The 16552-nt window shown below is 40.0% G+C and overlaps 1 protein-coding gene across 4 annotated transcripts in view; it reads left to right on the forward strand.

Annotated features, from left to right (window-relative positions):
* Window positions 1-16552, forward strand: part of LOC140479095 (NACHT, LRR and PYD domains-containing protein 3-like) — an 84648-nt gene that overhangs the window by 28221 nt on the left and 39875 nt on the right. For all 4 annotated transcript variants that reach the window (XM_072572963.1, XM_072572961.1, XM_072572960.1 and 1 more), the window contains exons 3-4: window positions 1368-1441; window positions 14349-14483. In XM_072572963.1, coding sequence (XP_072429064.1) covers window positions 1432-1441; window positions 14349-14483 — 145 coding nt within the window. In that variant the 5' untranslated portion in view covers window positions 1368-1431. The remainder of the gene's footprint in view (window positions 1-1367; window positions 1442-14348; window positions 14484-16552) is intronic.

Here is a 16552-nt window from a genome sequence, read left to right on the forward strand (position 1 = left end):
GCAAGATTGCAAGGTTCTGATTCTTGGCTAAACTATATTATCCGGCATTCGATTATTTGGAATGTAATTAACCAAATGAAATACTCCCTGCCCGTGTCCTTCGGATAATTGAGCTTCCTCTGTATTTCTTTCTTGAATCTGTTAATTGATCCTGCCCTCACTACACTCTGGGGCAGTGATTTCCACAGATTCACAGCCTACTGGGAGAAGTAGTTTCTCCTCATCTCAGTTTTGAACCTACCTCTTCTCTGACTTCTTGTTTGAGACTGTCCCACATTTATTCAATGTTCACTTTATCAATCTCCTTTAGCTTTTTATATACCTCAATCAGATCCATTCTCATTCTTCTGAACTCCAGCATGTTTAAGCCCAAGCTATTTAACTGCTCTATATATTTCTGCTTATATACCCTTGATAACAGTCTCATTTTCTAAATAGCAGATGTTAGGCTAATTTGCCCATAGTTCCCTGCTGTTTCTTTCTCTCCATGTTTGAATTTGTGTGTTACAGTGGGACTTTACTCAAATGTAAGCATCCTTGGAAGATTACTACTAGTGCAAGTACCACCTCTGAAGTTAATTCCTTTCATAGAATTGGATGTAATCCAATCACCAGGGCCACTATTGGCCTTTAGCTTTATTATTTTCACTGTCACTTTTACTCTCATGATTGCCTCCCTACATTGGGTCTCTTGATTCTTTAATATTTTTGGAATCCCATTAACGTTCTTCACCTTGAAGACTGGAGCAAACTATTTATTGAACTCCTGTGCCATTTTCTAGCTCCACATAATGTCATTGTCTAAGGGAGCTATACTTTGGCCAATAAAAGCAGAGGTCCAAAAGGCATAAGAGCAGATGTAGGCTATTCAGCCCATTGAGTCTTTTCTGCCATTCAATGATATCATGGCTAATCTGATAATCCTTGACTCCTCTTTCTTACCTTTTCCCAATTACCCTTGATTCCTTTACTGATTAAAATTTTGTCTATCTCAGGCTTGAATGTACTTAATATCCCAATCTCAACAGCCCTTTGTAGTAAAGAATTCCACAGATCAACGTATGAACCCCACAATGTGCTTTTCTGCAATCAAAAAAGTATTCATTCATCACTGTTCTAGGTTTCTTGCCAATTAACCAACTATTTTATCCATGCTGTCACGGTACTCTTTATTTCATGGACTTTAATATTTCTGGCAACTCTGTTAAGTGAAGCTTTATCAATTTTGGTTTGGAAATTCATGCACAGCACTTCAACCTTTTCATTAATTAACTGCACAATGCTTTTCTAGACTAAATTTTAAAATAATGCTCAAGTTAAATTTATATAGCAGAGGTAACTTACATAGATCCTTGGTTGTCTTCCAGAGTTCAACTGTATCAAGTTACCATAACTCTCAAACAGGTGACCGAAGATAATCTGCTTATTACGATGGCAATGGGTAAGTGTATTACAGTGAAATGCAAAATGATATGTTGGTATATAAATAGAGGACGGTGGGGTCTGGGATACAAGGTGCTATGGATGGCGACTGTAGGTGGCTGGAGTCTATGAGGGGATGAGAGGGGTGAGGGCTCGAGTGTCTTACAACAATGAATAGAACTAGGAGAAAGTGAGGACTGCAGATTCTGGAGATCAGAGCTGAAAAATGTATTGCTGGAAAAGCGCAGCAGGCCAGGCAGCATCCAAAGAGCAGGAGAATCGACGTTTTGGGCATAAGCCCTTCTTCAGGATTCCTGAAGAAGGGCTTATGCCTGAAACGTCGATTCTCCTGCTCCTTTGATGCTGCCTGACCTGCTGCGCTTTTCCAGCAACACATTTTTCAACTATGAATAGAACTCAATCAATGACCCAAAGCATGGAGGTGAGCTTTTTATTCACCCTACCTTGGCAACAGCCAACCTCTATTGCCACCTAATGCCTACTTCAGAAGGTGGCTGCTCCCCAGTAGTCATAGAGTCATAGATTTGTGCAGCATGGAAACAGATGCTTCGGTCCAACTTGTCCATGCCGAGAGATGTCCCTACCCAATCTAGTCCCACCTGCCAGCACCTGGCCCATATCCCTCCAAACCCTTCCTATTCATATACCCATCCAGATGCCTTTTAAATGTTGCAATTGTACTAGCCTCCACCACTTCCTCTGGCAGCACCTTCTGAGGTCTCTTTTATATCTTTCCTCCCTCACCCTAAACCTATGCCCTCTAGTTCTGGACTCTCCCAGGGAGAAGACTTTGTCTATTTATCCTATCCTTGCCCCTCATGATTTTATGAAGGTCACCCCTCAGCTTCCGATGCTCCAGGGAAAACAGCCCTAGTCTAATCAACTTCTCCCTATAGCTCAAATCCTCCAACCCTGGCAACATCCTTGTAAATCTTTTCTGAACCCTTTCAAGTTTCACAACATCTTTCCGATAGGAAGGAGACCAGAATTGCATGCAATATTCCAACAGTGGTTGAACCAATGTCCTGTACAGCCTCAACATGACCTCCCAACTCCTGTACTCAATATTCTGACCAATAAAGGAAAGCATACCAAACGCCTTCTTCACTATCCTATCTAACTGCAACTTCACTTTTAAGGAGCTATGAACCTGCACTCCAAGGTCTCTTTGTTCATCAACACTCCCTAGGACCTTACCATTAAGTGTATAAGTCCTGCTAAGATTTGCTTTCCCAAAATGCAGTGCCTCACACTTATCTAAATTAAACTCCATCTGCCACTTCTCAGCCCATTGGCCCATCTGATCAAGATCTCGTTGTAATCTGAGGTAATCTTTGCTGTTACCTCCTATTTTGGTGTCATCAGCAAACTTACTAATTATGCCTCTTATCTTCACATTCAAATCATTTATATAAAAGTAGTGGACCTAGTACCGATCCTTGTGGCACTCCACTGATCACAGACCTCCAGTCTGAAAAACAACCCTCTACCACCACCCTCTGTCTTCTACCTTTGAGCCAGTTCTGTATCCACATGGCAAGTTCTCCCTGTATTCCATGAGATTTAGCCCTGCTCACTGGTCTCCCACGGGGAACCTTGTCGAGCGCCTTACTGAAATCTATATAGATCACATCTACTGCTCTGCCCTCATGAATCCTCTTTGTTGCTTCTTCAAAAAACTCAATCAAGTTTGTGAGACATGATTTCCCACACACAAAGCCATGTTGACAATCCTTAATCAGTCCTTGTCTTTCCAAATATATGTACATCCTGTCCCTCAGGATTTCCTCCGACAACTTGCCCACCACGTCAGGCTCACTGTTCTGTAGTTCTCTGGCTTGTCCTTACCACCTTTCTTAAACAGTCGCACCATGTTAGCCAACCTCCAGTCTTCTGGCACCTCACCTGTAACAATTGATAACACAAATATCTCAGTAAGGGGCCCAGCAATCACTTCCCTAGCTTCCCACAGAGTTCTAGGGCATACCTGATCAGGTCCTGGGGATTTATCCACTTTATGCGTTTCAAGACATCCAGCACTTCCTCCTCCATAATCTGGACATTTTTCAAGATGTCACCATCTATTTCCCTACATTCTATATCTTCCATGACCTTTTCCACAGTAAATACTGATGCAAAATACTCGTTTAGTATCTGACCCATCTCCAGCGGTTCCACACAAAGGCCGCCTTGCTGATCTTTGAGGGGCCCTATTCTCTCCCTAGTCACCTTTTTGTCCTTAATGTATTTGTAAAAAACCCTTTGGATTCTCCTTAATTCTATTTGCCAAAGCTATCTCATGTCCACTTTCGCCCTCCTGATTTGTCTCATAAGTATACCCGTACTGCCTTTCTATTCTTCTAAGGATTCACGCTATCTATCCTGTCTAAACTTGACATATGCTTCCTTCTTATCTGGCCCACAATAACCTCAAAATACTAGGTGAATCAACTGACTTTTCAAAGTTGGGAAAGCAATATTAGAAAATGACCCAACTCATACATCCCAAACCAAATTTAAAAATGCAGCTTGTTTGTCCTCTTCACATCTTGCTTCCCTATCTGAAAATTTTTATCCTATTCATGTTTAATAGCAAAGTTTGATACATTTAACCTGTCCCTTAATCCAATTTACTTAATTGATTATAGATAGCTGAGAATCTTGTACTAATCTCTTTGAAACCAACAGTGGCCATCCTGAAAATGAGTCATTTATCATGACTCAGTTTCCTGTTATTTAGCCAAACTACACTCTATTCAATTATATCATGCTCAATACCTTGATCTTGTATCTTACTTAGTAACTTTTTAAGTTGCATTTTACTGAATATCTTGTATGTCCAAATACACCATATCTACTGTTCTCTCTATCCATCCTGCTTGTTACAACCTCAATGAAGTCCAATAAACTTGGCAAATACAGTTTCCCTTTCTTAAAACTATCTTGATTCTGCTTGGTTGTATAACGATTTCCTAACTAATCTGCAACTCATTCCTTAATAATGAATTGCAACATTTCTGCAATGGTAGATATTAGGCTAGCTGGGTGGGGAGGCGGGGTGGGGGGTGGGGTGGGGAGGTGGGCGGAGGGGGCTATGCTTTCCTGCTTTCTGTCTGCCTCCTTTTATGTTTGCTACATTTATGATTTTCAAATCCACTAAGACCTGTCCAGACTCTCAGGAATTTTGAACGAATACACCAGTGCATCTACTATTCCTAAAGCCTAATACCCTAGGATGCAAGTTATCAGGTTTAAGGAAATTATCCACATTTAATCCCATTAGTTTTCTTCATACTTCTTATATGGTGATAATGACTTTTAAAGTTTCACCTGACTTTTCTCCCATGATTTTGTACTTTTTTGGGATAACATTTCTGTATTGTGCAATGAAGACAAGTGCAAAATATTTGTTTAAAGTCTCTGGTATTTCTTGAGAGTCATAGAATCCCTACAGTACAGATAGAGGCCACTCAGCCCATTGAAACTGCACTGCCCCTCCAAAGAGCATTCCACAGCCTCACCCTATCCCCACAACCCTGCATTTGCCAAGGCTAATCCACCAAGCCTGCGCAATCCTGGACACATGGGGTAATTTAGTGGCGATCCACCTAATCTGCACATCTTTGGCCTGTGGGATGACACCTGAGCAGCTGGAGGAAACCAAGTTGACACGAGGAGAACAAGAAAACTCTATACAGTCACCCAAGGTTGGAATCAAACCTGGATTCCTGGCACTGTGAGGCAGCAATGCTAACCATTGAACCATCATGTTGCCTATTTCCCATTCTTAAAAAGATTTTTTAAAATTTTCATGGCATGGATGTAACATTAAATAAGCTGAATTTACATTTACATTGTACAAAATTTATTTTGAAATGAAAATTCGTTCCCTTTATCATGCAGTTTGAAATAGTCCTTTTTCAAAATCTTTTACAATGAAATCAATAATCAACTTTAATGGCAAAACATTAAAAATATTGGGAATTACTTGCTAATCCATACACACAAGTCATCAGAAAATTAAGGAAGAAATTACAATAGGGATGATAGGTTATAAATTACCTGTTTTGGTTTCAAGAAGTTATATGCAGAAACTGCAGAAAAAAGTATAACACTTAATGAGCGTGTATGAGGAAGAAACTTGATCAATACACAGCACAAATATGGAAACCGAGAAAGGTCTACATGGTACAAAATCCTAGACTCACAGACTAGACAGGAGCTGTTCTTCAACATACTGGCTATTGCTGATGACACCAACCAATACTGGATCACTCCCTTACTGAATGGCAAACAGGTAAGAATGGAGGTGGACACTAGAGTGGGTGGTTTCATTGATACTTGAAAGTGTGCATCAGTAGCAGCTGAGTCATGTAGCGCTGCAACCCTCAAAAATTGTACTAAGAACATACACAGGTAAAGCAATGTTTTTAGCAGATTGTATCAAGATGAATGTGCAGTTATACAGTCAGTCTGACATTTCCTTCCACGTTGTCAAAGAAAATTTTCCAGTTTTATTAGGAAGAAGGTGGTTGTAGACGATCGATCTCAACTGGACTGAAGTAAATTGCTTGTCAGATTCTACGACAGACCTATCACAAACTCTAAAGAAGTGTGCTGTTGTTTTCCACAGGAATCTGGGAAGCATGGAAAAGATCAGTCAAGTTGAAAATCAAGGATGAGGGAATCAAACAAAGTGTTTCAAGGCTAAATAAGTGTCTTATGTAATCAGACCAAAGGTTGACACAAAACTCAAATCAAACAAAAAGTATGAATTGAACCAGGATGGCACATTATTGAACCTTATAATTGATCTGTTAAAAAAGATCGACAATGCCCACTGCACCTGTGACATTGGTAATGCACAGTGAAGAGCTCACCTGGCAGTTGCAGCTTTGCCTGTGACTTTCAAACTAAGCTTAAGGATAAATAAGCTCAACAGGATGATACTGACATCCTACATTGTGAAGCTAGCAGATCAGATAAAGCAGTACAATGAACAGAAGGATCCACTCTACTTCAGCGTAGTACCAAATATGAAATTAATCAAAAAGTATCTGTCAGTGAGTATTATTCAAAAACTTAAACCAGAAGATAGTGGAAAAGGCACTTGCAACATTTGAGATCAACTAATCAGTATTTCTTTGAAAGTTAATGCCTTTCTGGTCCTTTTCAAACAACTGCTTTAGAACAAGGAAGCTGATGAAGTTAGCACCACCACTTTTCGCTGTGAGCTTACGAAGCCTTATGTTCCTGTTATGACACGGAGGTGAACCCCTCTGTTACTTACACCCAAACATGCAGAAAAGCTAGCTTCCCCTCGTAATGTGTTAAAATATGAGTGACAGAGAGCTCCTAAATTCCACTATTTAAAGAAAATATAACCAATTTATTTTTTCACTCTAAAACGTCTGTAGATTGTGAAGGAGCAAGGATGGCCATTAGTATAGTGATGTGCCCTTCCTGTTAGTTGTGGGAGTTTAGGGAGAGTTTCTATGTAACTGATGACTATATCTGCAGAAAGTGTCTTTGGTTGCAAATCCTATCAGACCGCATGGATCAGTTGGAAGGTCAGTTAGAGGCAACAAGGGATTTACAGGAGCTCGGGATGTGATGGATGGCAGTTATTGGAATGTACAAAAGTCACAGATACAGTCAGGTAGATGGGTTAACTCCAGGAAAGGTAGGAGGATAGGCAGGTAGTGCCAGAGTCTCTTGTGGCTATCCCCATCTCAAACATGTATGCTATTTTGGAAAATGAAGGTGATGGTGGATTCTCAGGGGAATAGCCAAGTTCCCCAATAGTATGGAGAGTGGCTCTAATGTAATGAAGGATATGTCGGGTTTTAAGCAATCGATTGTGATAGGCAACTCTCTAGTTTGCAGATGATACCAAAATTGGAGATGTAGTGGACAGCAAAGATGGTTATCTCAAAGTACAATGGGATCTTGATCAGATGGACCAATGTGTTGAGGAGTGGCAGATGAAGTTTAAATTATAAAATTTAGATAAATTTTGAAAAGGCAAATCAGAGCAGGACTTATACACTTAATGATAAGGTCCTGGGGAGTGCTGTTGGCAAAGAGACCTTGGGGTGCAGGTTCATAGTTCCTTAAAGTGGATTCGCAGGTAGATAGGATAATGAAGAAGGCATCTGGTATGCTTTCTTTTATTGGACAGAGTATTGAGTACAGGATTTGGGAGGCCATGTTGAAGCTGTACAGTACATTGGTTAGGCTACTTTTGGAATATTGTGTGCAATTCTGATCTCTCTCCTATCGGAAGGGTGTTGTGAAACTTGAAAGGCTTCAGTAAAGATTTACAAGGATGTAGCCAGGGTTGGAGGGTTTGAGCTACAGGGAGAGGTTGAGTAGGCTGGGGCTATTTTTCCTGGAGCATCGAAGGCTGAGGAGTGACCTTATAGAGGTTTGTAAAATCATGAGGGGCATGGATAGGGTAAATAGACAAGGTCTTTTTCCTGAAGTGGGTCCAGAACTATAGGGCATAGGTTCCGAGCAAGAAGGAAAAGGTTTAAATGGGACCTAATGGACAACTTTTTCATGCAGAGGGTGGTGTGTGTATGGAATGAGCTGCCAGAGGAAGTAGTGGAGGCTGGTACAATTACAGCATTTAAAAGCCATCTGGATGGGTATATGAATAGGAAAGGTTCAGAGGGATATGGGCCAAGTGTTAAAAAATGGGATTAGATTAGGTTAGGCAGCTGGTCGGCATGGATGAATTGGACGATAAGGTATTTTTCTGTGCTGTACATCTTTTCTGACTCTATGACTCTAGGTGAACATTAAACAACAACTATTCATAACTCTCAGTCCCCTTTCTATTAACTGCTTACTAATCTGCCCCCAATTCTATAACAATATGCAGTTCCAATAATACACTTGTTAAAATTCCATCAATTAATTTCAAAACCACACAACTGCTGTCTTCACCTTTGTCTTCCGGATAAGGATCTCCCTGGGCATCTTTTTTTTTTGCATGAGTATATGAAAAGGTACCTTTGATAGAGAGTGTTTTCTAATTTCTTGGAGAGCAAGACGTTAGATCTCCAGACTTATCTTTCTCAATGGCAGATGCTCTCTCTGACCAACTTTCAAAAGGGTCGCATTTTATATACCCCACAATATTGGATCAACTCATTGGATCGATGTTGATAAACAATAAATTCAAACTCAGTTGGGTTTTAGTATCCTGGGACATAATTTAAACTGATTGGTTAAATTTGAATTGTTGTTAAAACAGCAACCAAAACTCAGGTATCCATTTCATAGCCAAAGTTACACATTTTAAATTTTTCAGTACACTCTGGGACTGCCGTCTAGTTATATACAGGTGTACACATGTGCTTATAAGCTCTCAGTTCAGATTAGTATTAAAGGTACAGTAAATAATTAGATTAGATTCTGACAACTCTACCATGTGATCTTTCGATGACTCGCAAAAGATCACTACATCATCCAGATAAGCTGCACAATTTGTTAATCCCACCACAACTCTGTTTCTGAGTCTTTGGAATGTGGTAGGTGTATTCTTCATTCCAAAGGCCTTTTGAGGAAACAAACACAGAAGCATCTTTTGCTTTCTCTGATAAAGGTACCTGCCAAAAACCATGCAGTAAGTCCAACTTTGTGATATAAGTGGCTTGACCAACTTTCTCTATACAGTCTTGAAATCTTGTAGGAGAAAGTGAGGACTGCAGATTCTGGAGATCAGAGCTGAAAAATGTGTTGCTGGAAAAGCGCAGCAGGTCAGGCACCATCCAAGGAGTAGGAGAATCGATGCTTCGGGCATAAACCTGAAAGTCCTGAAGAAGGGCTTATGCCCGAAACGTCGATTCTCCTGCTCTTTGGATGCTGCCTGACCTGCTGCGCTTTTCCAGCAACACATTTTTCAGTCCTGAAATTTTGGTATTGGATAGGAGTCCAATTTTGTTACGGCCTTCCGATAGTGACCTTTCAATAGTACACATAAAATCGTTGAGTCCCATCAGGTTTGGGAACCCACAAGATCGGCAAACTCCACTCACTCTGACTCGATTCAATGATATCTTCATTAAGCATTGCATCCACTTCCTTCTGTATCTATGTGGTTTTGAGAGGATTAAGTCTGTAGGGGGTATTGTTTTATCAGAGCAGTATTCCCTACTTCTACCTAATACACAATAGTATTAGACATCCCTGTCTTATTCCTGCATATGTCCTCATACTGGTATAACAAACCTTTCAACTTGGTTCTTTGGTCCTGAGATAGATAGCTCATCAACTTATCCAACTTCTCAAGGACTTTCTTATTATTTAAAGTATTTTGAGGGACTCCACGGCAACTGGTGTTGATTCCTTACTCTGCGGGGCTGTAACTAACACCACCTGTTTTTCCAGTTCCCTGTCTCTATTGTAGTAAGGTTTCAACATAGTCACATGATATACCTGATACCTTCATTCGGCATCTTTACCAGATAGCTTACCTGACTCAATTTTTTCTCAATTTAATAGGAACCATTAAACCTGGCGTTGAAGGGATCTCCTACCATTAGTAACATTATTAATATGTCATTCCTGTGGGAAAACGTCAAATTTTAGAAGTTTCATCTGCCACTTTCTTCATTCTATGCTATGCTCTTTTCAGGTGCTGTTTAGCTAACTCACCTACCCGATTCAGTATCTCCCTCACCTCAGATACATAATTCAGGTGTGAGATCTCCAACTTCGGTCCTCTCAATTTTTCTTTAATTAATTCAAAGGCCCTCTCACTTCATGTCTGAAATTTAACTCAAATGGAGTAAACTATGTAAATTCATTTGGGGCAGGTATAATGGCAACCAATGCAAATGGGATACTTTTATCCCAATCATTCGGGTAATCCTGACAGTACACTCTTACCATGGTCTTCAGGGTCCGATGCCACCTTTCCAAAGTTCCCTGGGATTCAGGATAGTATGCACTTGATTTAAAGGCCTATACACCTAAGCTATCCATGACTTCCTTAAACAGCCTAGCAGTAAAATTAGACACTTGGTCTGACTGAATATCCCTGGGTAGCCTATACTGTGTAAAGAAAGCTACCAACTCCTCCACCACCCTTTTGCATTTATATTTGATAATGGAATTGCCTGTGGAAATCTGATAGACACATCCATTATGGTTAGCAGGTACTGGTTCCCACTTTTAGTTTTAAGGAGGGTGCCCTTCTTAAACCACTGGCACTGTAATTTTGTGTGTCCCACTCCATTACAATGGAAGCACCAGAGGCCTTTCACTTCCTTTTCCACCTGTGGTAAACTATTACCAGTGTGCTCTACTCATTGTTTTGTAGTGAAGAATTTCCCCTTCTCCCAATTTCTATGCCTCACAGATGAAATTCCCGTCAGAAGCTAAATTTCACCTTATGTACCAAAGAATATTCATCTGCCATCTCTGCAGCCTGTCTCACTTCTTGAATGTTCTATTCATCCACATGAATTCTTATCATCTCTGGAAGTGAATTTTAAAACTCCTCTAGCAGAATAATCTCTCTTAGAGCCTCATTGATCTTATCTATTTTTAAAGCCTGCACCCATCTATCAAAATTACTATGTTTAATTCTTTTGAACTCAATGTAAGTCTGACCTGGTTCCTTCTTTAATGTTTCTGAACCGCTATCTATACGCTTCTGGTACCAATTCATTGGCATTCAAAATAGCTTTTTTGACATCTGCATAATCTCTTGACACCACATCTGACAGCACTGCAAATATCTCATTAACTCTGCATGCCAGCTTAATCTGAAATAGCATTACCTACAAATTCTCTGGCCACTCTATCTGCCTAGCCAATTTTTCAAATGAAATAAAAAAGTCCTCGACGTCTTTCTCATCAAAATGTGGCAATGTTTTAACATATTTGTATACATCACTACCATCCCTCTTCATCTCCATCCTGTTAACTTTACTTTCCTGATTAATTCTCAACTTCTGAGGTTCAAATTCTTTCTCTCTTTCTTTTTGCTCAGCTAAGAACATTCTCTCCCTTTCTTTTTCCTCTCTCTGTTTCTCTCTCTCTTTCTCTTTCTTCTGTCTGGCTCTTTCTACTAACATGGCTTTTCATTCCCTTCCTTTATCTTCTAACTCCATTTGCCTCAATTGGAGTTTTTCTAACTCTAATACACTTAGCTGTTTCTCTGATTCACCCAAGTGCTTGACCAACACCATTACAATTTCAGCTTTCCTTTTGTCCCTGGTTAAACTGAATTCTAAACTATTTGTTAATTCTAAAAGTGTGTCCTTCCTCTGTCTTTCTAAACCTTCTTGGCAAATTTGGGAAGCATCTTCAAGCCCCAGAACTTGTTTAGCAATGTTAAAAGCCATTTCCCTCATTTTTAATTTAACCAACCACAAGTAACCGAAATTAAATAGATGTTTTCACCTACATTTTATTTAAAGATCCAGGACACTTATCAGCAAGTGTTTAAATCGCCTCAGATCTTTCATACCCCAAATCTGTTCAGAATTGTCCAAATGTCAGATTGGATCTGTCTAAACCTGTCCAAATCTCAGACCCAAGCCCCCAAACTGTTACGACATGGAGCTGCACTCCTCTATTACTTAAACCCAAACACTCAGAAAAGCTTGCCTCACCTCTTAATCTGTTAAATTATGAGTGACAAAGAACTTCCAAATTTCACTATTTAAGGAAAATAACATCAATTTGTTTTTTAACTCTAAAAGTGAACATTAAGAAATGACTTATCACAACTCTAAGCTCCTCTTTATCTTAACTGCTTACTACCTGCCTCTGACTCTATAACAATATGCTGTTCCAATAAGACACTTATTAAAATTCCATCAACTTAATTTCAAAACTGCGTCTTTATTCTTCTGGCTGAGGATCTCCCTTGGTCATCCTTCTTTTTACTGTATGTTTCATATGAAAAGGTACCTTTGAAAAAGAGTGTTTCTTAAATCCTTAGAGAGCAAGATGTTAGCTCTCTAGGCTTATCTGCCTCAATGGCAGTTTCTCTCTCTGACCAGTTTTCAAAAGATTCGCATTTTATAGACCCCTCAACTTTGAATTGTCTCATGGTTCGATGTTGGCAAAACAATAAATTCAAACTCGATTGGGTTTTAGTATCCTGGGGCATAATTTAAACTGATTCATTAAATTCAACTTGTTGTCAAAATAGCAACCAAAACTCAGGTATCCATTTCACAGCCAAATGTTACATATTTTCAATTGTCCAGTACATGCTGGGATTGCCATTTAGTTATATACACAGATGCTTGTAAGCTCTCAGTTCAGAACAGCATTCACTCTCTCTTAAAGTTACAGTACACGCCCTCAACTTCATAACACTCCCATATGGTGGAGCTCGCAGACTGTGATGCTTCATCCCAGTGACGAGTACAAAGTGGGTTCTGTTGTTGAATTGTCAATCAGCAATCTGAAACGATAAGATGTGGGAGAATATACTTCTGAATCAGGAAATCAACAGACCACAACATCCCTTAAAATGAAAGAAAACCCAGCAGTTTTCATGAATTTTTTGGATGACACTGCTGGAGAAAAAAGAGGAATGATATCCTGCACTGTGAGGTTTCAAAAATAACTCAAAGTCAATCCTATCTGGAAAAAGGATGACTTGGTTCTTTGTTCAAGTGACAAATGAGAAGTACTGCATGCTGGAAAAGCACTTTATCTTATAGGACATGACCTAACTACCAAACCACATGAAAGTGATGCTGGATTGCATACTTGTGACATAGGCACCAACATTGCAAGTGCTAGTCCATGATTTGAATATTAGAATCATGAAATGGCTAAAGACTACAAAAATCAATGCAGGCAAAAGGGGATCTTTTGTATGCAGACCTTTTTATGAAAGCATTGATGATTTTGCCTATTTATCCTATCCATGCCCTCATAATTTTGTAAACCTCTATAAGGTCATCCCTCAGCCTCTGACACTCCAAGGAAAACAGCCTCAGCCTATTCAGCCTCTCCCTACAGCTCAAAACCTCCAACCCTGGCAACATCCTTGTAAATCTTTTCTGAACCCTTTCAAGTTTTACAACACCCTTCTGATAGGAAGGAGACCAGAATTGCAAGCAATTCCAAAAGTGCTGGAGAAGTAATTTTCATGCATTATAACTCAGCTCGAAACTCTCATTGATGGTGAAAAGAAATGAACAGCAGAAATCACAAAATGACTTGAGAACTTGATGGCGATAGTTGGAGAAGAGATTGTAACAAGCTGTGAAACTGCTCAGCCCAATTATTTAGTTTAAGGATTACAAAAGAATTAGAACGAGTCACACATACAAAGTATTAGCAACTGTTACATCATGTCACTACAAAGAAGTCAGGAGAGTACGCATATGAAACAGAAACTTCTAAAATCAGATTCACTATCATTGTACATGAGATGGTAAACCGATTTACCAAATAACTACAGAACATAAAAACTGAAAAGAATTGCCACTCTTGAATGTGCACAGGTCAGCCAACAGAAATGGTTATCTGGAGAAAAGGGAATGGCAAGACAACATCTGCAGTGCACTGACAACTGCACAGGAATTGATGTCCTCTGAAACATCTTACCCCTCCTGACTCTTGTATATATGATTATAAATATTGTGAATTTCTTTTCATTACAGGACCTTTCAATGTAAAGGGGGAGGAATATTGTGTATTTGGTGGACGGTCACTTTAAAAATAAATCTCCTTCTGTTGTTAAACATTTCAGCCTTTCAGTCCTTCTTGGGAATGTAACATTAGGTATCACACAGTGACTGGCATATATTGACACAGAGTCAGCTTGCGTCCGGGAATTTAAGCCAGAAAGAATAGTATATGGAGCTGCATCCTTCCTCCACATGTTCATCCAATGAGTGTAACTCTTCCTACTTTTCTAGGAAATCATCAAATGACCACCGCCACGGTAAAAGCAGAAACTGGGAGCAGCATCATCTCACCAGTTATTGAAAACTCTACTGTTGAATCCATGCCCATTACAATAAATGTGGAGTATGTTTGCAAGAGCAACCAAGGTAAGATATCACTAAATTTACAAGTATCCATCAACAGAAACTATGGGCATCAACAACGGGCTGGGGGGAGCAGAATTCAAGATGATGGCAATCTGAATAGATCAGCCTTGCTGAGCTCTGCTCCCCAACCCTGGATAGTAATACTTTTCACCCCCCCATTTTAGTTTTTTTTGGAAAAGAAATATTGTTAAATGTTAATGCAACCATTTAAATCCATTTTCGGGCTTGTGACAATGACTAAGGGGAAGGAAACGGCCAAGTCTCAACACTTGGGAACTCAAAAATATCGGTGGGTCCTCGACTGCAACTAAATGCCTGCACAGCAGAACATCATGGAGGAACTCGGAGCGATCCGAAAGCTGACCCAGGAGATGAGAGAAGAGACTCATAATCAACTGGAGCCCATCTCAGCCATCCTGATAAAGAGTTGGAAGGGCTTGGGAGTGAGTTGAAAAGGTTTGGTGGCAGACCACAGCATCGGAAACTGAGGTCAAATCCTTGGTGGGTCGAATCCAGGCCCTTGAGAAACAGGTTCGGGCCCTGACTGAGCAAGTCAATGACCTGGAAAATAGAGGTAGGAGAAAAATATCCAGGTCATTGGCCTACCGGTTGGAGTAGAAGGTGAGCAGTCAACCAATTTTTTTTGAAGACTGGTTGTCACAGTTTCTTGGTTGGGATGCCAAGATGGACCAGGTAAACGTTTACAGACCAGAGCTCACCAGGTGCGATGCGCAGATCTGGTCAGAGTCAGTGCAGCCACCTGATTCTGATATGATTTCAATGTTACGGGGACAAGCAGAGAGTCATGGAAACTTCTAGAAAGTTGGGGAGAGATCTGCAGGCCTTGACTTATCAGGGAACTAAGATAATGTTTGTCCAGGACTTTTCTGTAGCAGTGATCTATAAGAGGAAATCATTTGATGGTGTTAAGCGAAGGTTAAAGGACCTCGGTATTCAATATTTGATGAGATACCGCGCGGTGCTTCGTATTACTTACAAGGAGACTGTGCAGTTGTTTGATTCCTTGCAGCAAGCCAAAAACGTTTTGATACTTTAAGATAATGTATTTATGGACATGAACAATTAGCGTCTGTTTTTTTTTGTCTTGCTTTTATTTCTTGTACTTTCACTCTTTTCCCAAAGAAGCTGTTGTTGATGGGTTTTTTTCTGTCCGAACTGAAGTGGTATTGATATATTGTTGGGGGTGGGCAGAGTGCTCACTGTTTTTGTTATATCTTTGTATTTACAATGTCCTTTGTTTGGTTTCTTCTATTACTTGGGTTTGGGATGCAGCTCGAGCTGGAAGTGGGGATGGAGGTGTGTGTGGGAAAGTAAGCGCCCTCTGTGGACAGGAGGTAGAGTCCCCCATTTAAGTGCCTTTTGTGTTTTGTAGTTAGTTTTTTTTTGTTTTGTTTTGTAAATAGGCTCTATGAATCTCCTTTTGAATTTTCTCAGCGTGTTGCAAGACGAATTCTTCCTCTCGACAGGTCAAGGGTAATTGTAAAGGATCATGGTTAGCAGCATTCTTAAATGGAGCACCTGGAATATCAGAGGGATTTATTCACCAATTAAAAGAAAAAAGGTGTTGTCAAGCCTTAGAAAGGAGAGGGTGGATGTTGCCCTGTTGCAGGAGACTCATCTTAATGACAAGGAACCCTTGCAATTGCAGCAGGGTGGGTTTGATTGGGTGTTTTTCTTGTCTTTTAGTACTAGGAGCAGAGGAGGGGCAATACTTGTTGGGAAGGGTCTCCCATTTAATTTAATAGATTGTGTTAAAGATAAGTATGGTCAGTTTATTATTCTTAAGGCCCTTATATATGGGGAGGAATATGGTATTTTGAATGTGTACTGTTCTCCAGCGCATCTTTTAAATTTCTGATTGATGTACTATATAAGCTGATGGCCTTGGCATCACAGTATGTTATTGTAGGGGGGGGACTTTAATTACCTTATGGATCCTGTGCTGGATAGAATGCCCAAAGGCCTCCCAAAGCTTTCTTCACAATCTAAGCAGTTGGGTGATCTATATGTGGAAATGGGGTTGGTAGACATTTGGAGATGTTTACACC

This window comes from Chiloscyllium punctatum, chromosome 6 (genome assembly GCF_047496795.1).
Source record: "Chiloscyllium punctatum isolate Juve2018m chromosome 6, sChiPun1.3, whole genome shotgun sequence".
NCBI classification, from domain to species: domain Eukaryota; kingdom Metazoa; phylum Chordata; class Chondrichthyes; order Orectolobiformes; family Hemiscylliidae; genus Chiloscyllium; species Chiloscyllium punctatum.